At 35.2% G+C, this 24,166-nt stretch overlaps 1 protein-coding gene across 1 annotated transcript in view; it reads left to right on the top strand.

The window, feature by feature from the left end:
* LOC117400477 (zinc finger protein 407-like) overlaps window positions 1-23,906 on the top strand; it is a 302,138-nt gene extending 278,232 nt beyond the window's left edge. Inside the window, exon 9 of the mRNA XM_034000516.3 lies at window positions 21,696-23,906. Coding sequence (XP_033856407.3) covers window positions 21,696-23,014 — 1,319 coding nt within the window. The 3' untranslated portion in view covers window positions 23,015-23,906. The remainder of the gene's footprint in view (window positions 1-21,695) is intronic.
* The last annotated feature ends 260 nt before the right edge of the window (window positions 23,907-24,166 follow it).

Genomic DNA, 24,166 nt, shown 5'->3' with positions numbered 1-24,166 from the left:
ATTCCTTTGCCGACCAAGGACAGGAGCTTCCAGGGGGTGGCTGGGCGCCTGCGGACTTGCCTGTAAGCTGCCCAGGGCTGTGTTGTCCTCCGATACTGTAGCTCTGGGTGGCTGCATGGTGAGTCTGCAGTGTGTAAAGAAGCGGGCGGCTGACAGCACACGCTTCAGAGGACAGCATGTGTTCGTCTTCACCCCTCCCAAGTCAGCGCAGGAGTGGTAGAGGTGGTCTCAGCCTAAAAATAATTGGACATTACTAAATTGGGGAGAAAACAATAAAAAAAAAGTCATCTTATGACTGACTCAATATGTACACAAGTGGGACAAAAACACTTGTCTAAAACTACCTCACATGATCAATTCATTTTTTTGTGCAAATGAAATATTTGAAAGGTTATCTGTAATAGCATACATACATACATACATACAGACAGACAGACATATATATATATATATATATATATATATATATATATATATATATATATATATGTACTTGCTTAGCATGTGATATTGAAAAGATTTTTTCATTTTTATTTTCTCAATTAAGTGAGCTACAGAATTTGCTTGTTGGAATTATCCATTACAGGTGGCAGCAGTTGATTAGATAAGTTAGTGAGCTGCAAATTTAAAACTAGATAAATAATAACTTGACTACACGGTGCACCTTTTATTTAACATGCACCCTGTGTATAGAAATATTCCTAAAATGTGTAAATAAGTAGTCCTACAATGACAATAATCAGCAGTATGTTTAATTTATATGAAAACTGCATATATTGCTTGATGATATACAAATGCTTGTACATTTAAAAACCTTGTTTAATTCTAGACAAAACCTGGACCTTGACTGTTCAGAAAATATCAGCACTTTTATTATATTAGGAGGTCTGGGTCCATTCTTCAATACATTACAAAAAGAGATTCTGAATATTCAACAGTCTGGTAGCTTTTCAGTTTGTACAGTAAGGTGCGTTGACTCCGGAGGCTGCAGTGTCATTCACCTGTGAAATTAGATTTTGTAAGATAGTAGCAGGTCATATTAATTATATTTTTTATTGTAATAGTATTCTTAATGAGCCCTTTGAATTGGCTCTGTGACAAAATTGAATTCAGTGTACAGACTGTCCAATTTGTAGTTTGTGTAAAATATACAAATCAAGATAAAAAATTGCTAAATGGGCAGGCCTGCTTAACTAACTGTTGTACATGTTTGGTGTCAATCAAAAAAAAAAAGAAAAATGCAGTTTTAATCAAAATCTTTACCTAATTGCCAGCATGACAAATAGAACATTTAAGATTTCTCTAATTTTGTTGTCAGCCCTTGATACACTTTAAATTATTGGGTGCAATTAGGTTTTCTGAATAATAAAAAAGAAAAAAAAATCTGTGAAACAAAGCCCTATAACAGTTTTTGTATTATTCTTAATTTGGAATACTAATCATTAAAGTCATCGTTCTTTTACTTTGCAGTGTCTTTAAACTGTTACAGTACTGGTATGTCAGTTTTTACATTGATAAGTTCAGTAACCAGTATTTTCTCAATCATAGCTTCATGTCTTTACCTCCCATAGGCTGCTTACTTCATACTTTATTCAAGCCCCGTAATTAGTGCAGTAATTAACATGTGGATCCATCGGATGAAGTCTTTTAAAATTGTGGGACTTCTCTTATCTTTCCTGTTGACAAGCTGCTGATAAAGAGCCTCTCGTTAAGATGACAATAGAAAGTGCCTTGTGCCTATTATCTGTGCCGCCTAGGGATTGGAGGTGGACCCTGGTCTTTGGAGGCCTTTCCTTTCAATAGGAGAAATTATCTATAATGAAGGCTAGGTGTGATATATGATACTGCTTTTGAAGTCATCAGAATTACATAGATTAAATAAAGGGAAGAAAATAATGGTCATCCTTTATATATATATATATATATATATATATATATATATATATATATATATATATATATATATATATATATATAGATATATAGTACTTTTAATAGTATTTTACAGTAATTACTTTAAAAAGAAAAAAAAAATCATGAATAATAGACTGTAGCCTCATGTCCTGGTAAGGAAACAAATAACTATCACAGAACAACCAAGTTCGACTTGGTTCGTCCGTCATTAACCTGTGATCAGAAACAGTTAAAGAAGAAAGAACTTCTTAGTAAAGTTACCTATAACAAAATGTTACGAGTGGGGAAAATGACTGTTATATTCAAGTTGTCAATGTATAGAGTTCCATTCTCTCAATCACAGAATCAGATGAACAGTGAATGTAGTGTAACATAGGTCACGTACTTGCATTTATAAGGGCACTGTAACGGAATAAATAAATAAAAGAATAGATTTTGGAATATCTTCAATTGATATAAACAGTGACGGACCTAAATACCACCACTGAGATTTGTGCATGGTTATGAAAATCTAACAGTGCATGTGAATCTCTTTAGTGTTTTTCTGTCTAAAAATATGTTCAAAGCCAGGGAGGATCCTAGTGATTTAATTGACGGTTGTATTTAAGTCAGCCACTGTATAGATCAAATAAGTAAACTCCTCTATTTTCTGTCATGAAAATATACTATTCAGTAGACCACTTTCCTTAAAGTTTGATAAAGCACAGTGAAAAAATGGTCAAGCGTAGGTATACAATGTAAAGCCCATCGAGGTTTGGTAAACCATATTAAAACAAACATGGTAAACTATGGTAAATGCATAATATAGTGTAACCATAGGAAAGGCATGGTAAAACTACAAACATACTGTGTTAATAGTAAACTGCTCACAAAGCAGGTGTTTTGATTTCCGTGATGTATTTAAGGTACTGTACATTTAAAACATTTCATTTTAAAATTAGAATTGAATCTGTAATTTAATTGTTTCTGATTTTGTTTCTTCTTCCAGACTACTAACCATAAATATTCTGCTGTAAAGGCTAATATTGCCAGTCATACAGTTATGATAATTGCACTAGTCTATTGGTAATAGATCCTGCACACCATACCAAGAGACCACACAAAGTCATACATTCAAATGTTATGGGTTATGTTTTGAGCACTATTAGTTTTTTTTAATTAATTGCAAAACACAACCAAGGTGATTTAAAGGTGCCTTTAAATCACCATGAGGATGTTTGTAAAGAGGAAGTCTTTCAAGTGTCCTCCACTCCTGGTCTAACAATCAGCAGTTTCTGAAGAGAATATTGATGTTGATGTCATTTTCCAACATACAGTGCTGTAGCAGTAGTAGCCATAGTTACATCCAGTTGTATTGGGTTAAAACAAATGGCCAAAGAATGCAGAAACCTGGTGTTGACAATATAATCAACTGTGACTGCTCATACAAATGCAAATTCGCTTAGAACATCTTTACAGACAAACTTTAAGCAGATGTCTAAAGTGTAAAGAGTATACCATTCATCCACTTGTTTGGTAATGTCTATTAAAAAAATACTTTCAAAGGTAGAGAACCTTTGAACATGTGTAAACTCTGGAAGTAATTTAAACCTGACTAAACCATGCTGGAATGCATGAGAAGCATTGAGTATAGTAGACAGTAAGGCTGCATTTGCACTGGGTCCGTTTCAAACGGACTCGGTCTGGTTCGTTTCATTTAAAACAATGTATCAATGTGCTTGCTGTTCACACTTATCTGCGAGCAAAGGGACTGAATTTGTTTGGATGCGAACTAAAGTTTGTGTTTTTGGTCTGTTTCCATTTTTTTCAGGACTGAGGCCGTTTGTGTTCACAATGTAGTTTTCAAGTGAACTCAGCTCGTTTATATGGTGTGTGAACTGGATGTTTACAATATCCTGCAAGGCATATTGAAAGATGGCAGCTATTGATGTATTGCTCCGGTTTTTAATATAGCGTGTTTTAGATTCTTACATATTGCTGTGGAAGAAAGCAATGGAGGAGCACTTCGCTAATTTAATTAATACATGTATTGAATGCCTACAGTAGGAGAATAATGCAGTTTGCGCAATTCTGCACAGTTCTCCTACTGTCGGCATTAAACAAGCAATTTAAGTAAAAACTGAATACCGGTATATTTAGTTTTCATCAGTTCGGCTTGGATTTTGGTGTCTGACCAAATTTCTTTCAGAGCTTCAGTTTCTCCCACTGTCCAGATTTCCACAGTGAAAAACTGGGGAATTTTTTCTGAAGCCGTTAAAATAACAGCATATAATAACATAATCATAGTTTAAAAATTAAACATCGGGTGAATTTATTGCAGATTATAACAACTCATTATTTTCTTTATATTGTCATCTAGTCAAAATATGTTCAATGTACAAAAAGCCAGATTTAAAAAATAGATCAGCTATTACCATTTAAACATGGTATACACATAATCAGAATGATTAAACAAGTAATCCATATAATTGTTTATTTTATTTTTGAATGGCACTAACACAACCTAATGCATTACTCTGCTATTAACTTGTAGAGCATGTACAATTAAAATTACGTTTTGTACTTACTATAAAAAAAAAAAAAGTAAATACAATAGCAAAACCAGGACGAGTAACAATTTTACTGTTTAACAAATTAAGGCTGAAACTGTAGCAATCGCAGTTTTCACTGGATGTCTGTTAACCCTAATGTAGTTTCCAAAGACATTTTTTGTTTTTTGCTCTACTTGTTTCCTCTGAAAATGAACTCAAGTATGCACAAAATGTTTACTTCCGAGTTACCTTGCATAGTTTGTTTCCTATGTGCAAAAGGACCGAGTCCAGCAGTTGTTCACATTGACGTTTAGCTTGCGAAAAGTGCGTTTGCCAAACGGGCTGAGACCACCTCTTTAGGTTGACTCGGTACGGTTCATTTCCCAAGCAGACTTTATTATTCACACCGAACCCTACCGAGTGCGGACCAAGCCCTCTAAACGGACCCAGTATGAACACAGCCAAAGACAGTCTCTTGTGATTACTGTATCTAAATGGTGGTGGATCTACATACTGCTGCCCTCAATACTGATATTGCCGGTAACTTCCCAGGGGGGTGATTTATTGACCCAATATTAACATCATAACGTGGAAAAAGGGCTGGGGTTGAACAGGTTGTTCTACAATCTGCAGAGAGAAATAGCAATTTCCACTCTAAAAAGCCTACATGTATTATTAGACTTTAATATTCCACAGCTAGAAACCTAGGTATTATTATCATTGCAATCGAAAACCCACTAATGATCCAGTGTTCATCATATAGAGTGTGTCCTTGGGACAGAATCTTTCTGTGGCAATTCAATTTTATTTAATTGGTCATCTTTGTCACAAGTAGTGTGTCCCCATCATGATTCATTACATTTATACCAGTTTAAGTGATCCTAGTAAAATTAAAATATATTTTGTCTTTGACATAAACAGCTCTCCATAGGTACTTGACCCCGGATTGTTACCCAGTTTTGGATCCGTGACCCACTCCATGCAAATTTGAGATTGAATGCTGAAGGCAGCCCATGGGACTTGGCTGAAGTCCTCAATACACAGGCTACTTGCTTTTATCTACTTAGCATTGTCACCTTCAAACCCTGTGGATAGTGATACCCTTCCCTTCCTTAAAACTGCTATTAAGGAGCAAGGTGTTAATATACTTTGGGCCTTATTCACTAAACAGTGGTAAATGACCAGCAGTAACTCTATTCACTAAGCTAATTATATGCACAAATAAAGCGAGCTAAATGATTCATTTGCAAGTTGTCACAATGCGCGGAATTCAGCATGCAGAATTATGCATGAGGTTTACACACACTGTATTATAGTATATTATAGCGAGCACAGGAATTACTGGAGACACACACCAAGGATCTCAGGTACAATGCAGTTTATTAGGCAGCTAACAGCAAGTCAGCACCATCCACACACTCAAACACATACACATAGACAGCCCTTCACCACCCCAGAGCACTACTCCGCCTCTCAAGGTGACAACCACATATTACACAAATAACACCAAAAGGGTAATAACAATCACAGGGTAATACATTTAACGATATTGGAACTTCACAGTAACTAATAACAAAACACAACCATTCTAACAGTTTTTCCTTACCCTATTCCCCACTCCCAGCATCCTCTGCTGTACATTAACATATCTGTAGGAGGCTGGCTCCAGGCACGGCACTCCATTCGCCAACAGTTGGCAATGGTGAGTCAGTCCAGCCATGCCTGTTACAATATATATATATATATATATATATATGGGTGCTCGAAAGAAAAGGTAAATACGGTTCTGAGTTTGTCACAGTGACACAGGTATTTTGTGACGTAATTTGCATACATTTCCACACATTAACATTATTCATTATATTTAAATGACTCGAACGTGGTACTTTTTCCACACGCTTTTTTCCATGTGCTAGGTTGCCTGACACTGGTTAGTGAATACAGCAGGTGTACAAAGCACGCAGTAAAGGGGCTTACTGCATGCAAAACATGTCACCGCTGTTTAGTGAATGAGGCCCTTTACATTAATTCTTCCACTAGACACGCAGTGACAGCCAGAGACATTTGAGTGTAATGTAACTTCTTCCTCTTCCCAGTCTGATTTAAAGCCTACAATCACTCGCTATAATACCAATTATTAATATTTGATGTGCTGAAATTTTATTTAATTTCCACAGTCACATACTGTGGGTGCTTCCAAAAAGATATGTTCACTTAACCCAGTCTAAATAATGTGAATGATTATATCCTAATACTGGCTTAGATATAAACATGTTTGTAATTGTGTACATAGGCACATACAGTAGGTTTGCTTTGAAAAGATGCACATACTCAACTTTTATACATGCAGGTTTTTGAAAAGCAAGCACATGTTTACTGGAACATCAACATCCAATTGAGTATGATTGGAGCTAAAGGATGATTATTTATTTAATAAAAAATATATTAATTAATACATAAAGGAAGTAAAATGTCTCCTGGATACCGGTGAAAATAAATAAGTTATGCTGTGAAGATATTTAAAACATGCAAGGTAATAGTATGTTGATGCATACAGGAGGTAAAAAGCCAGATATAAGAATCCTGAAATGGATGTCATCTGCTCGATATCTGCAGAAATGTGTATTAAAATACTTGTCAATGTAAAGTTATTGCTTGAAAATATAATTCATGATGAATCTCATCACATCATCCAGACATGATCTTTACAAGACCAGATTCCCAAGCATGGATGTGTGGATGTTTCAATGTTTTAAAAAAAATATTCAAAACCTCTGTCAGCAAATTTGCTATGACTTGGCTGAGAGATTTTATTGTGTGAGTATTATTGATTGTTGTACAATACCACAATATGATCAAACCAAAATCGGATGTTTTTTATAATGCATTTTCACTTTTTATACAGTATGTGTTTTTGATACATATTATTTGAGCCTGGTCAGGGTTAAGGGGCTAATTTATTTAATTGATTGTAAGTGCAGCTTTGACTGCTCTCTTGATGCAGCTTTACAAGAGTGATCCTACCACTTAAACATATTCACCAGGGATTCCATTGATTCAAGCTAATCAATAATTGCATCGTTACATGGAGGTCTCCTAGCCAGGTTTAAATGCAGTTCTAATGAAAAGCAGCACTGTTCACATGTTTATTTTGGTGTAATTATTTTTGTATTACCTTGGACTTGGTCGCAGCTAGAATTAAATCTCAAATAAATATTTTTCTTTTCTATAAAAAAAAAGATAGAGCTTTATTGAAATAAATTAGATGCAACACTCTTGCTAATCCGAACACTGGTAATACGAACTGAGCTATAATGTGAATTACCATACCATAGGGAAATGCATGCTGATAGAATACTGTATATAGAAACTTTAGTGTCATAATGCTGTGTAAACATTTAAAGCTGTCCCTATTTTTTATTCAAATGATTCAGATTTTTAATGAAATGTAAGTATCTAAAAAGTAAAAAAAGACAACTTGGCATTTTTATTATGGTTTGGTCCCAACTTCTTCTGATGAGCGAGAGTCAACTATATGTCTAAGGATATTACATAAATGTATAACCTTTACACAGTTAAAGCTGCATATATTTTTCCCATAAGACTGCTGCAGAATGTGGTTTGCAAACAACGTGGTGTAATGGGATTTGTCAAACTTATACTCTTGCATTGTTCCTGTACTAAAAGTTTTTTTTTTCTTTCTGACAGCACTGACTACACTTGACTGCTTAAATGACATTAAACTATTCAAAAGGAACTCATAAAACATACATGATGTGCCTTAAATAACATCGCAGAATAGGTGGGCGCTGTGGATATTGGTATATTTTCCGTGAAAGTACCAGAAATGGGGTTACTGTGTGGCCAGTACTATTTCTGCTTCCAAAGTACCTGCAGGTAGACGTGAAATAACAGAAAAATGTGTGATTTTGTGTGAGGCAGGAATACCAGCAGTTATTTTGTTTAATGCTTCACAGCTATGTGTAGCAGTGCTTATAGTATTATGCGTGGCATTCATTGCTATTGGTTGAGGGACCAAAAACAGTCATAAATGGCAGGTTGTCCTTGGTAACTGGCTTTATTGTTTTGCATGCCATTTTTTATGAATATCTGTCGGTTCATTTTAAGAACAATACAATGCAAGGCTTGTTTTTTGTTTGTTTGTTTTGTTTTGTTCACAGTTTCCACCTAATCATAGAGCAATAATGCCCTATTATGTTAGTATAATGTTCAGCCTTTTAACTGAATGAACAATTTAAACTATTCTGTAGTAGCTGGGGGAATAAATGTTACATACACATTTCCATTACACATTACATATTTTTAATAACATTTTACACTGTTCCATGGTACTGTATTTGAATACTACATTTAATACTGTCATAACAAAACAAACGGAAGGACTAATGCAGTTTTAATACATTCTCTTTTTTGCCAGTGGATTGTTTATTTTGTAAGAGCAAGTGTTTTGTATTAGTACTGGGTCAGTACTGTGACTTTATTGTATTGTATTGAAACCAGTTATGACCAGTTGCGACTTGAATGACCAAAACCTTTTTTTTTTTTTTTACAGCCATGGTTCTAGTATAGCAGCATATATATATATATATATATATATATATATATATATATATATATATATATATATATATATGGGTGTGTATATATGGACTCAGTATATGAAGATGTTAGTTTGTCATACAACTAAAGAAAGAAAAGATGTTACTGGAAGAAGGTGGAAGCCAAAATGATGTAGCAAATTAATATAACTGATTTTTGATAATTTACCCAAATGTTAATATATACAGTATACATTTATGTTCCTTTCATATTGTTACAGACAGCTAGTACTAAAAGACAAAAAAAAACATGGTACAATATTAAATAGGCCACAGAACCAAAACAAAGATTTCTTACCAAACTTTCAGAGTGAATTTCATGATATTTATTGAAATTAAAATGTCAAACCATGCAATGCAGATATCCACATATTACCAGAAACACCATAACATTTCTAATATCATCTGTTCTCTGTAGCAATCACCTCATTGTCCTGCACCTTTTAAGAATTTAATTTTAATGAACATCAGATTAAAAATAAGAATCAACACAAGTGTTGAAACTGCCATACGCAGCCCCTTGATATTTCAAAACAGTATCTCTTAAACCCTGATAATGTAACCCTTTTAATTAATTAATTGTACTGATGTAATTTTTGGTATTGTTTTAATGAATACCTCGGACTAAAATGGGCAAGTATTGATGATAATACCTGTTTCAACTGGGCTTGTTTTAATGGTTCGCATTCGAATTCATCACAAGTAATTATATTTAAAATCACACAGGGCTAACTGGTAGCTGTGAATCCACTTGAGCTGAAGTCATATTTTACAGATCTACAATGTAATTTACTAGCAATTAACAGTAAACAATAATTCAGGTTGGTTAATATAACACAGGGGGAATGCCTGAGTATATTGTTTACCTTAAAAAAAAAAAAAAAAACTGCACATTTTCTTTTTGTTAAAAAGCACAATTGTTTTAAAATGCTTATTTCTAAAGTGATTTCAAATTCTGTTTAATCTAAAAGATGCTGAGTGACTACCCATTTCTTTGTTTTTTAACAAGCTATCTGGTGTACTGAAAGTAAAACTGACAGGGTTGTTTAGATATATTTTGTAATCTTCCACATGTGAAATAGCCTTCTACCTTTTTGTGGTTCTCTTTTTGTGATTTTATTTAATTCTCAGTGAAGTCAGCACAACATATCGCTATCCAGTAGCTGTGTATTATTGTTACAGGAATTAAAATAAAGTATTTAATAATATTGCTTTGCCTAATGCTTTCAGAAGACACCATCGAATGTCGAATATGATCTTGGCATTCCAGTCAACCAGTCTGTGGAATTATTATTATTATTATTATTATTATTTATTTCTTAGCAGACGCCCTTATCCAGGGCGACTTACAATCGTAGGCAAAAACATTTCAAGCGTTACAATACAAGTAATACAATAAGAGCAAGAAATACAATAACTTTTGTTCAAGTAAAGTACAAGTTTGACAAACCACAATTCAATAATACAGCAGGTAATAGTGATAGTTACATCAGGATATGATTAAATAGTGATAGTTACATCAGGATGTGATTAAATACAAAGTACTACAGGTTAAAAACTTGGCAGATTACAGAATTGTAGGCTTTCCATCCATCTCCTTTCCAGTCTGACAGGAAGCGACAGCTCCATACGCTCCACCTAGTTAGGGCCCTGGCGTATTATCTTGACAGGACAACAAGTTGGAGGCAGACCAAACATTTTTTTGTCTGCTATGGGGCAAAATCCAGTGGTCAAACCCTGTCTAAGCAGAGGCTGTCCAAGTAGAGACGGTCAGGCCTGCCTATGAGCTGGCCAACTTGCCCCCTCCAGAAAAGCTCACTGCCCATTCCACCAGGGGCATGGCAACTTCGTGGGCTTTATTCCAGGGTGCTACTTCCTATATCTTTACTAGGTTCTACAGACTTAATGTCGTGGATCCTCACAACCCTAGTTTTGGAACTAGAGTGTTAAGGGCGGCTTCTCAGTCAACCCTTGCAACACAGGCATAGAGCTTCTCACTCAATTTTTTAGCCCCAGCTACTTGTTACTGGGATTCCATATCGTAACACACAAGGCAGCCTCTTGGCTTAGCCTTGTAGCATTCCAGTCGTTGTGCAATATTGCCCTTGCGACTGCTTTGGTACACTCACCCGTACATTAATGGTTACATTTCATACTTGAAAGGGAACGTTAGGCAATTATCATAACCCTGGTTCCCTGAAATAGAAATATAACCATTAACCTTCAAGGCCGCTGAGTCCGTGATTGCAGCAGGCTTGAAGAAAAAATGACGTTGAGGTCTGTGACCGCAGTGCTCTTGTGTCACAGGCTCTACAAGCAGCTTTGATATATCTTATTCAGGTTTTGGGTCTTTAAGAGGTAAATACGCATTTAATATGATGTTAAAACAACACAAATAATGCAACTAACCACTAATAAGATATATTTAAGGCACAGCATAGTGCTTAAAAGTGCTCAGACATTGCTAAAAGTCCTCGGACATTGCTCCTCACATATTAGCTGATATACACAATAAATACATGTACAACAGACAAACAGCTAGATAGATAGGCCAGCAGAGTTTTGTTTATATCACTGATTTGATCTACACAACAACATTTAGAAAGAAATGTGATTTACTGATGTACACTTGAGTTGTTTGGACAAGGATTAATTGCAGTATTATCCTTTCCTTAACTAGTCTTTGACAAAGACATACACTACTTTTACTAATGTTGGGTGTTTTTTTTTTTTTTGCTACAGTTTTTTTTAGATGGAATTCAGCCCAACATCTTTAGGCTCCCTTTGTGTGTCTAAAACATCTAATAAGGATCATTTAGTCTTTGGGAAACCGGGTGTGCTTCCACACACAAGCGTATTGATGTAAGAACCCATTGCGATCTATAGTCCATAATGTACTCTTGTCTTTTGTCCTTGAAGCCTCTGCATTATTGTCTCACTCAAAGTAATGCTGAGATGTTGTTTTGTTAGCACTTACCAGCTGCATTTTAGAAAATGGTGACCTCTGAAACAGCCCTTAAACATTTTCAATTTATAAGCTAAACTACTGTAGCTGTCTTTGAGTCTCGCCCTTTGAAGATATCACTCTGTGGCAAGTTGCCAAAAGGTTTGCATTGTGCTGTGTTCCTGGTCCGTCCCTGTTAGATTGTCTGGGACATAGTTATGATAAATGCAGAGCATATGATTCATTCCAATATTTATAGGAAATCACATTGTGTTAAGTGTACATAAGCAGCTGCTATCGTTTGGCTGAGAGCAGATGTTTGACCACCGAAAGCTTAGCTGATAATTAAAATACTAACAGTTAGTGTTTTAGCCCAGCTGCAGGTTCTGTTTACTGTAAACTTGTTTTTTTTTTTGTTTTGTTTTGTTTTGTTTTTATGATGTCTCGGTACAGTGATTAAACTGTGTTTTGTCTTGTACAGTGGTAAAAAAAAAAAAAAAAAAAAAAAAAAGACATGCAATTGAAAACAATGGAAAAATGGGTATCATGGTTTTTAAAAAGTTTGTATTTGAAAAGCAAACAAGTTGAATTGTGCGTTGAAAATAGACAGGTCAGATTAATAAAAAGTGAAAGGAAAAAGTGTGTCGTATGATTTCTGAAGGGATAATTACTTGCTTAAGCTGCTGCTCCTTTTTGAGTGAATTTTGGAAGCACTTCAGTAACTCTGATACTCAATGCAAATGTGAATGAGTGTTTTTTAAATTGTCATCAGTAGGCATTAGAAATCCCTTCAGCATTAATGGTTGAAAGCAAATGAAATTGCTAGCAAATAAGATTATACCCAGGTGTGTTGTTGCATCACTCTTTACTTTCAAAACAATTTGTGTTTATTTTCTGTGCAGTGAATTTTTTATTTCAATTGACCATATTATACATTTTCCATGAGCAATATATCCTACGGGCTTATAATGAATTAACAGAAACAATGAATACGTTTGCTTTGTTCAGGGGTCGTGTATCAATAACCCATTGTACAATACTGCAGTTAAAACTGAAAAAAAGGAAATTAATAAACAAGTATTTGACAAGAAACTGAAGGTGTACATTGGTAATTATCATTTAATTAAAAAAAAAACATTAGCAAAATGGCTACAAATATAAAGACAGATACCATAAAGCCAGATGTGAATTTGCAAGACGTTTTCTAAACACATTTAATGTTTCTTCTTGAGACAAGTCTCTTCAACACAATCTTTATCTGCTACATGGTGCATGAAATATACTGTCTGTGTTAGAACTGTAAGTGACCCTTGACCCTTTGAGCACAGATGCAATGTGACCTTTCTAGCGCCATCAGTTTTCATGCTCAAACAGATTCCATGAATTTTTATTACAATTTTTTTTTTCTCTCAGTCAAAGCTGAGCCTTAAACAAATTGCTTGACATAGATGAGATGAAGTTATTGAAGTAGTGTGAGATAAGTTTTACGGTGCAAGTCCTACAATGTCATACACGAGTACCCGCTAAGCCAGCTATTGGATAAATACATCATTTTATGGAACATTGATTGTTCTATAAACCCAACGGAGTATTATACTCTGTGATCAAACCATTTAAGCTGTGGTAGAGCACAAAAAATGCCATATTCAGGCTAGTACTAAAAGTGCCGTTTAGGTATTTTATGGATGTCATTATTGTGGAAACTTCTCTCTGTCTGCCCAGTCTACAGTACTTTTTTAAAAGCTTTTTAAATTACTTTTTCTGTAAAGATTTGTACGAAGGAAGAAGGAAGTCATTGCTTGCTTGACAGTGAAGTCATAACAGTTATAAAGCTAAGGGATGTAATAGTAATAGTGGTTTTATTATTATTATTATTATTATTATTATTATTATTATTATTATTATTATTATTACTGTATTTTTATTTTTAATAATTAGAGAGGGAGAGAGAGAGAGAGATATCAGAGTACTGCAAAAACAACGCCTTGTTCTCAGGTGAAAACGTACTTATATCCGCTATTATTAACCTGAACACCTGTAAATTAGGTATTCCACCTGTGTGTATTTTTCTATCTGTATAAATACATTTAATTAATATAAATTAACAGATAGATCTATCTATCGACCTATCGATCTATCTATCTATCTATCTATCTATAAGATTTAAATGCAATGCACACTAGAATATGAAAAATCTTTTAAAAAAACCTTAAAGTAATAGTACAACATGAATACAAAAATATTTAGGGATGCAAATGTAGATGACATTTTGGTCCACAGTAAACATAATCGGATCATAGACGCAATAAAGGACATTAAAACCTGTGAAAACACATGTAAAGTATGCAATTATGTTTGTAAAGGTAAAAGTGAATTTGCAAGAAACCCGTCATGCAAAACTAGCAACCTTGTTTATGGTATATTTGGCCAAAAATGAACCAAAATAAAATATGTAGGAGAGACAGGTACAACATTATATAAAATAATATAGAATCACCTATCAAACATAAGAAATAAAAAAGTAAATAAATCAATAGTTAATACATCAACAAAAAATGAAAATAACATGAATGACCTACAATTTGTAGTTTTAAAATAAATAGAAAATTAGATAATGTACAGTACAGAAGAATAAAGACAAATAAATGAATAAAGACTCAATACCATGATGCCTGAAGGTTTAAATAGAAAGGAATAGTAGATTGATTAACTAGGTAGTAAATGACATCACAAACACATTAATACATTTAAATGAAAATAAGTGAGTGTAGTTGCCATGGCATCAAAAACCTATATACAACCCAACCCCGAACACAAAAAGATTTCAGGGTTCTAAAAATTTGAATGAACCCCGATCTAGGTGGGGACTATTTCAGGTTGGGGTTCTAACATATGTGTGTGTATATGCAAGGAAATCTGCCCTTGTATTCTTCATGTTCATACATAGATAGTTAGATAAATAGATACAGTAGCACATATTTTCTATTAAAGTTCTAAGCTAATAGAAAAAACTCAAGATTATTTGTAGGCTCATAATTTAAGTGTCTGAGTAGATTATTTCTATTTCATTATTGGGGAAGTTTTTGCTTGCCCCCCCGCCCCCCCCAAAAAAACAGTTCTGTGAATAACGATTTGGAGTATAAAGCTTGTCCTTGACTACTATACCAGGTTGTAGTTGTATATGTTGTTACAAAAACTGGGGAATCAATATGCCAGCTGTTTTAGGGCAAAAAGAAAAGTGCTGATTACAGGGCAGATCAATTAAACTGCTGTCTACTTGGAACACCCCGTTTTCACAGATGTGGTTATCAGTACATACTAATCCAGTCTTTACTGTAATTGCATTGCCATAATGTTTCTAACCTTTGTTCTGTGGGGTCCTTATGACCTGTAACATTGCTCATGAATTACACCTGAACTATTTCAAATCATTCTGCATGAATTTTGATGAAGAGAAATTATTAAAAGAGGCACAACATTTACATGTCCAACACCTCTGAAACCTTTGATGAGCTGGCATGTATTGCAGGCATCAATTAGCACTGTCTGAGATCTGCTCCTTTTTTTTTTATTCCACCTGATGTAACTTATAATACTGGAGGGGAAATAATTACCTTTTCTTTTTTTAAAACAAGTGTTAATTTAATATTAGCAGTCACAGTTTGTGTTGTTATAACCTTTTTAGTTGTTACTTTTTTCATTTGTCTTAGTTTTTTCTCTTGAGCCAAATAGTATGCATGTTTTATTGATCTTAGAATAATATTATTACATGAAAATGGAAGTTAAAATTGGATTGTTTTCAGAACATGTTTATAGTTGTATCAGTGATGGTTATACATGCACACACGTATCTGTAATCTGTGTCAATGTCTACTGTACTGTATATCTGCAGTCTGTTTCATAAAAGCCCACACAGACTAATGATTGAGAGGAACGGTAGTTCATCGCGCCAAGTTATCAGCGAGAACTGCCAGAGACACTCTATACAGCAAGGATAGTTTACGTGTTTTCAGGGTATTGGCGCAGCAAAAGTAAATCAGCCAAAATAACCATTTCACTTTTAATTTATAGTTCCCAACACTCTTATGTGAAATGTAGAAAAAAAAAGTTAATACCTTCTCATACAGTAAGAGAAATAAGTTGCCAAATTAAGGTACATATGTCCTTCTCCTTCTTTTCCTCCCATTTTTTTGCAGACCCCAGGGAGTTTTATCCACGCATGTGTATATTACAGGACATCCGAGTTTAATGACAATTAACTTGTTTTGTCAACATGGAAATATACTTATTGTGACTCATTTATATTACATTATTTATTTCTGTTTTAAAATGGAACATTTGCCTGCACAAAAACATATATTTTTTATATAATATAAATCTAAAAAGAGGTCTGGCATGCGTAGGATTTAAATAAAAACAATAACCTGCAAGCGTGTTATACTGTTCAGTGCTACACGATTGGTTGAGAAAACAAGCAGTATTTTGAAAGATGAAGTCAGCCAGCTGAGAATTCTCAGGACTGTTATTTTTTACATTTTGGAGGTTTTTCGAGTCATCATCATCATTCTGAGATGACTCGAAAAATCTCCAAAATGTAAAAAATAACATTTGTGGTCCCTATTGGCGCAAGGAAGTACGGTTCCTTCTCTCGATACAAGTTGATGAGAGTAACGCTATTTGTGATCCCCACTGGTAAAAAAGGAACATTAATTAATGACAATTAGCTATGCTGAAGGATAGCATATATATTTGGTAAAAGTAAAACATAAATAAATAAATACATTAATAAATATTGAAATAAATGAATACATAAATAGACATTTATTTCTTTATTTATCTATCTTGATATTTATTTATTTCTTTTTCACTATCAGATATAAACACTGCCATTTACTACTGTATGAAATGAAAATAAATACTCAACAGTCCTTGTTCAATTGTATATTATAGTGAAGATTTTTGTACATAAAAGTTGTTCTGCTTTCATATTTTTACTTCCAGATTTAAAAATATATTGTAACGACCCGGACAATGGCTTTGTTGGAGGACTTGTTGTCTGTTCATTTTGTCTCATCTGTCTTTTATGTTACATGTATTGTAAGGGGAACGGGGTCACGTTGTTACTTAGCATGGGAAGGGGGAGTGAGTGAATGAGAATGTGTGTTGCTGTTTTCGGGGGCTGCAGAGCATAGATGTGACTGGTTGATGAGCCGGACAGCGGCGGGAAGTTATATAAGGGGGTGTAAAAACTGTAACTGTACTATGCTACTTGCAAATGTTGTAAAAAGGAAAGACAAACTTTGTGGCGTGAAAGCTAAGGCGTCTGCATTGGAAACATGTCTTGGGTTCGATTCCCACACAGGGTTTATATTGCAAACTTAAAATAAAAAAATAAATAAGTATTTTATTTATGTGTAACAAGCACATTTTATTGATATGAATGACACTTTCATTGAACATACATACTTTTTCACACACAAATTTAACATGCATATATATATATATATATATAATATATATATATATATATATGGGGGGGGTCAAGATTGCCCCAATTGTTTCTACTAACTTGGCTTGTGTTTTTCAGGCACAATAAAAGCATATCGAACTTGCATAAAAAACAGAAGCCAAGTTAGTAGAAAGAATTGGGGCAACATTGACCCCGACCGCTTTTACAGTTGTGCCTATTTGTTGTTGCCCCAATGGTTTCTTGAAACTTGGCTTGTGTTTTTGATATCTCCACTTTAAATGGCTGGGCACTTTTGATAACTTGCCGTTTTTTTCACATTTCCAATGTGTGGTTGTTTTAGATGATATCTCACCTGTGTGATATTCTCTTTTGTAATAGGTAGTATTTTGCGTATTCTTAAACAACAGACAATACAGGGATAAAAAAGCACCTTTATAAACCTTTTTATTGATGGTTCAATGTCAGTCTTTCTGTGTGATAGGATTGGGACCATGTTCAATGGGGCAGGCTATAGCCTACAAACACCATGGCTTTGGAATAGGCAGACTGCTACAAGCTAAAAGCAGAAGATTTCAAAGAAGACTTCAGTAGCGAGATCTCCCTCAGAGACAAGAACAGTGTGTGCTAAATATACAATACATAGACACATCACATCATTGAACTGAATCATTGTAATAGGTTACCTATGTACAGTATGTATGTTGTGCTATTTTGATTTGCTGTACGGTTAACAGTAAGTTTATTTTGTATTTTACTATACCGTATGTCCCAAATGTATTTTATTTTTAACTTTCATTAAACTGTACCAATTTAGCATAGCCCCACCTCAATTAAAATAGAATGATGCCCACCTCAAGCCACATATAGGTTTGTTCTAAACCTCCTAAAAAAGCAAGTATATCGAAAATGTTATTATCGTATAACAAAGGTATGCCAAAAGTCTGCCAGTCTCTTTTTTTCCATAGTAAACATAGCCACTCATGCATTTACCATTTACATATCGAGATGGGTAGTTTGCATGTCCAACAGTTACACATAAAAAAGCACCATAACTGTGAATACTTTATATCTTTATGTTGACCGTAACTCAATATAATGTAACATTACACATTAAAAGACATGAAAATCATATAGCATACTGTAGCATCCCCAAAACACTGTAGATGGGACAATTTATATAAATCTTGTTATCATTTTTCAACAATCTGGTATTCCAGTTACATTGCTTCTCTGCCGTAGAATTTCATTTTTTTATTGCTCTATTTAACTTTATCTAGATTCTAATCTATCACAATGCTAAGTTATTATTATTTTTTTTTTTAATTTAGTCGTCGCCAATTATTTTACCCCGGTTTTCACCCCAATTTAGCATGCCCAATTATTATCTGTATCCTCGGCTCACCGCTCGCAACCCCCCCGCCGACTCGGGAAACGGAGGCTGGAACACGCGTCCTCCGAAACGTGCTCCTGCCAAGCCGTCATTTTTCGCACTGCAGATCCACAGCAATGCCACCAGACCTATAGTGCCAGAGGACAACACAGATCTGGCGGCTCCACTGCAGAACCACAGGCGCCCTATCGGCCACAGGGGTCGCTGATGCGCGGTGAGCCGTGGATTCCCCTGCCGACCTAAGCCCTCCCTACCCGGGCAGCGCTCAGCCAATTGTGCGCCACCCCCCAGGAACTCCTAAGTTAAAGCATTTCACAGAACACTGCAGCTTTAAAATGTATGTATGAATATTACAGTTGCATTACCAGTCTAATTTATCATAGGTTTCCATCAGTGCCACATCAGGCCCATTACATTCCTTATAGCTGTTGACTAATATGATTAAACATCTGAATAAGTCAGTCAGAGATATTTTTGAAGACATATAGAAAATATTTCTGGTAAATCACTGTTTCACATTATAGCTCTAATGACTCTTGAACTTCTGCATATTTCAACATTAATTCATTAAGGGTGAAATAGAGGAATCTTCAGTGGGTGAATCTTTACACTGATTGAGGCTGTTACATTTTATAGGAGCCATTTTTCAAAGCAGTCCTGACAGCACTTGAAGTTATTAAATTGCTGAATCAAAAAAAAATAAAGAGGGACTTGCAGTCCCATTTATGAAATGTGATGGAATAGCTGGGCTCAAGCTCAGTGTTGAGGTTAAGATGTTGGTGTAGTTAAGCTTCATCACGCCTCTCTGTGACAACACTATTTACCCACGCAGTTTACTTGTATGGCCAGGGAAGTGACTTAACCCACCTCCGGATTCAAATGGATTAAGTCAGCACTTTGGACGGCATAATTATCAGGGCTACAAGGGATTCACTTGATACCTGCACACCATGAGGGACGTCAAATCTCTCTGTACTGTAATCCAACAGTTTAGAACCCTAAGCATGCACAGAAGGGAAATATTTGACTTTAAAGAACATTCAAACATTTACTCTCGCTCTGTCTCCTTTTGCCAACCAGCCACTTCACGGGTCAGCATAAAAAAAGGTGCAGATATGACCAGTTTTCTGAAAATAAAGCTTGCTGCTTAGAGTATATTTCACCATCGAGGGAAGCTGTCTGTGTTATTTTGACAGTTCTTATCACCTTTATCAAGCTGTTTGTAATATTTGTCAGTTTGTAGTTTGAGTAACATCTATAACCATAAGCAGTTGAACAAAAACATTTAAAAGACCTGCTATAAAAAGGGGGCCCTATTTTAAACCAAAAAAAAATTATTTTTAAAATTACTGTAACTTTTTTTTTTCTTACAAGAAACCACTTGGTTAAAGGAAGGAGCAGTTAATATATTGTTCTAAGTAGATTCTAGTTAGTTTTTATATCAGCAAAAATAGTAGCTTCTAAATAATAATAATAATAATAATAATTGACCGTTCATCAATGTCAATTATTCCTTAGGGAAGAAATCTGGAGCCAAGTCAGTTTTCCAGATTGGCCTGTAGAATTAGCGCTTTTGAGGCCATTTCTCATTAACCATAGATACAGAAGTATCTGCCATCCGAGCGCCTTCTATCAGTGTCATAGTTTATCAGATCTGTGAGGCTCATCGTGACTGGAATGCATTTGCATAACAGATAAATCTGTCATGTGAGGGACAGTACTTTTACATAAGTGTGTCTACGGGTGGCATTTTACTTGCCCAAGTGAGGTTGTAATGTATATCAAAATGGGCCACAACTTACTTAAAATGTTGAGCTAGCTTATTTGGATTCAACATTGGATATCAACATATCTGTGGATTTACATTTAAAGAGTTTGGATGAGGAACATGAATATGATTTATAAAGGACTAAATAGGATTTTATGTAAATATGTGTGTGTATTTGTACTAATCATGATAACTTTGATTTAATTCTCAAATGCCTTGTTTTCACTATCAATAAATAATGTTCCCTTGCAAGAATAACACTAGCTTCAATTAATTTGTTGAGATACATTTAAAGCTTGCCTTGCCTATAAGTCAAAACAAAACATATCAAGAATTCTACTTATCAGGCATAAATGTTAATATCCATGCTTTTTAAAAAGGCTTTGTGCTAAATCTTGAAGATGCTTAATTGAATCATTGTTTAAAACATAAGAGAGGCTTTTTTAAGTTAGAAAATATGTATTTATTTGTTTATTACATGTGCATATAAGAAATTATTTACTTTGGGGAAATTCTTGTGCTGGTATTTTTTTATTTTTGTTACCTGTTTTTTTAGAACATTGAAGCGCTGGTTATATGCACAGTACTGGTTTGTGATTTTACATTTGATAAAACCATGCTTTAAATTCTTAAGGCCAATGGTTTGCATAGAAAATGATTGAAGCAGCAAGAGCCTATTGGGCTTATCAAGGCTCATCTCTTGTTACTACATGTTACTTCTGCATTTAAATGTTTCTTGAATGTATTCACAAGAACACTATTTTACACCTTTTTATTATTTTAAAAAAGTTCCTAAAAATTATTTATACATTTTTGTTGTTATTGCTTACTGTAGTTATTTTTTGGCAGTTAAAATGGTGCAGTAAAGTGAAATTAATTTAGCTTTTTATCCACATTTTTGCTCTTACTAGCACTCATTGGCTATTATTGGTTAATGATTATTGGTTCAAATGTGTTGTGTGTTGATTATTTAAGATTAAATGTTAAACTCAACAAGTATGTGTATTGAAAACAATAAATGTACAACGACCTTCAACTTCTACTTATTTTGTCTTTCAGGTATTGTTTCCAAATCTTTTGAGTGTCGTCTTAAAGGCCATGGAGCCTCCTTTGTAGAAACAGACACCCCATTTACAGCAGCTGCAGAAGAGCCTTCCCCAGTCAAGGACAGTGTGCTGAGGATCTCCAGGAAAGAGGCAGAATCCCAGGCAGAGTCTGTTCAACAAGTCATCATCATTCAAGGGTTTCCTGAAGGATATGGAGGAGAGTTCTCAATCGATGCCTCAATGGAGGAGTCTGCAGCAGCAACCCTTCAGACACTGGCAATGGCTGGCCAGGTAGCAGAAGTGGTCCACATCACAGAAGATGGTCAAGTAATTTCCACCAGTGGGTGCTCCACTCGTCTGAGCAGCATGATTCCAAGTCAGATTCAGCTACCGGCAGGCACCACCCAAGTCGTGGTGGTTGAAACCCCTGTAGAAGGTGCAACCTGTGGCGAAATGCTAGCTGAACAGGCGGTCCATACAGCTGGTTCCTCTTCAGCACTGAATGCTCTTTTGTGTGCTGTAACAGAGTTGGGACAGGCAAAAGACAGTCAAGAACAGCAGAACACTGCAGAGGCAAACCACGAGGAATCTCTGCCAGAGGGATACGAAAGCGAGGTGGTAACAACTGAAGTGGCCAGTGAGATTGTGACTGAAGAAATGCAAGTTTTCCATGAAATGCAGGACGACACAGAACCCATGGAGCGGGTAACCCAAGTGGTGCAGTCGTCATCAATACCCGCTTCTCAAGAGTCAGTTCCAGCAACCTACAAGGATATGGTCCATGAGGTCCTGCAGCTTGCTATGTGCGACATGGCTACTGGGGTGACGCAGGTCATCGTCAATGATGAAGGGAGAGTCCACATGATGTCGAGAGAAGGTCAGCAGATCATAATGCAAGAGGCAGGAGACCACAGAATCAGAGTCCCCAATCATCACATGGACTTGGTCAGCTCAAATGGGGAGATGATCATCGTCACAGAAGGAATAGCGCGAGCCATGGTTCAAAACTCTGGTCAGAACTTCTCTGTTGGAAACACACATTATATTGTAACAGAATTAGATGATTCCACTCTGCAGGTTGAGGGAACTATGTACTCGCAAAACAACCAGGAGGAAAGCCCATATCAAGAGACAGTGTACCAGACGGAAGAGGAGAACATGACCGGCGAAGAGATGGAAACAAGTCCTGCAGCTACCACAGTGGTTGAAGAGCAATTAGAAGGCATGGTGGTTTACACAGATAGTACCTTTCAAGAAAATGTGATTGAGGAGTGCAGTGATAGCACACAAGAACTGGAAGCTGAGGAAAGGCAGCCTGCAGAAAGTACTTGAGTGTAACATGATTCCTGACAGACGACTACATAATCAAAAATTTGAACTTTTTGCTGCATTTTGTTATAATGCTCATTACAAAAATCTGATGATAGAATGTCAGAGATAATCTAATAATGTCGTAATAATGTAATAATGTCTGTGAACAATACTCAGGATATCTTACAGTTTATATTTGTAAGCAGTGGCATCTAACTTCACAGAGTTGAAAATCTGTGACAAACTGAGGAGTGACGTGTGTTGTGGAAATAAATGTCTGCAACAAATAAGCCAGTCAAATGCTTGGGTGTACATCAAACAGCAACAGGAAGAAGCTTAATGTCAACTTGATATGATATAATTGCTTTCATCAAGAGTATGGTGTCCTGAAACAATTGTGGTCTGTTTGTACTTTTTAAAAAACATATACTGTAGCTGAACCCAATAAGTACACACAGTTATTATTGATTAATTATTTGGCAAAACATAAAATGAAATATTTAGTGATTTTACCTTGTTGACAATGGCAACATGCTCTGTGTTATCCAAATCTCTGATTTAAAATATGGAATATAATCTTTAACGTGGCTGGAAATAAATCCTTGGGTATTTAGGTAATTTCTCAAATACAGGTTGTATTGCTTAGAAGCAGCAAAAAATACTTTTTAGCTTTTCTTGGTTCCTTCTTGCATATTGATTTGTTTTCATTAAAAATCTGCAGTTTGTTATTAGTGGGGGAAAAAATAGCAGATTGAACAAATGAAACTTTAAAAATGAAATGCTTTAATGCAGTGATAGTCTACCAGGAAAGAAGGTGGTAACATGTTTTGCTGATTTATGTGTTAGTGCTACTTAAGTTTTGCAGTTCAGTGCTTTTTTCAGTAAACATTATCAATAAAGGACTGTTGTTGAATATCTTGATTCTCGCTACTTTCTTTTCATACAAAATAATACATATTTTCTAATCTTTTTGTTACTGTATGTGAAAATTGTCAGTGCTATCCTCATTATTCACCTCCAAATCCTCCACTACATTGTCTGTGAAAATGTGCTTTCTCAATTTAAAGCAGTGCTGTCTCAAGCATTTTCAATTTGGTCATAAAATATTATTATTTGGTGTCAGCTTTTCCATAGTTGCAATTTTAGTTCTCTTTTAGCGGTTCGCTCGCAACC

Source organism: Acipenser ruthenus, chromosome 4 (genome assembly GCF_902713425.1).
Source record: "Acipenser ruthenus chromosome 4, fAciRut3.2 maternal haplotype, whole genome shotgun sequence".
Taxonomy (NCBI): domain Eukaryota; kingdom Metazoa; phylum Chordata; class Actinopteri; order Acipenseriformes; family Acipenseridae; genus Acipenser; species Acipenser ruthenus.
This window is presented reverse-complemented; position numbering and strand designations above follow the sequence as displayed.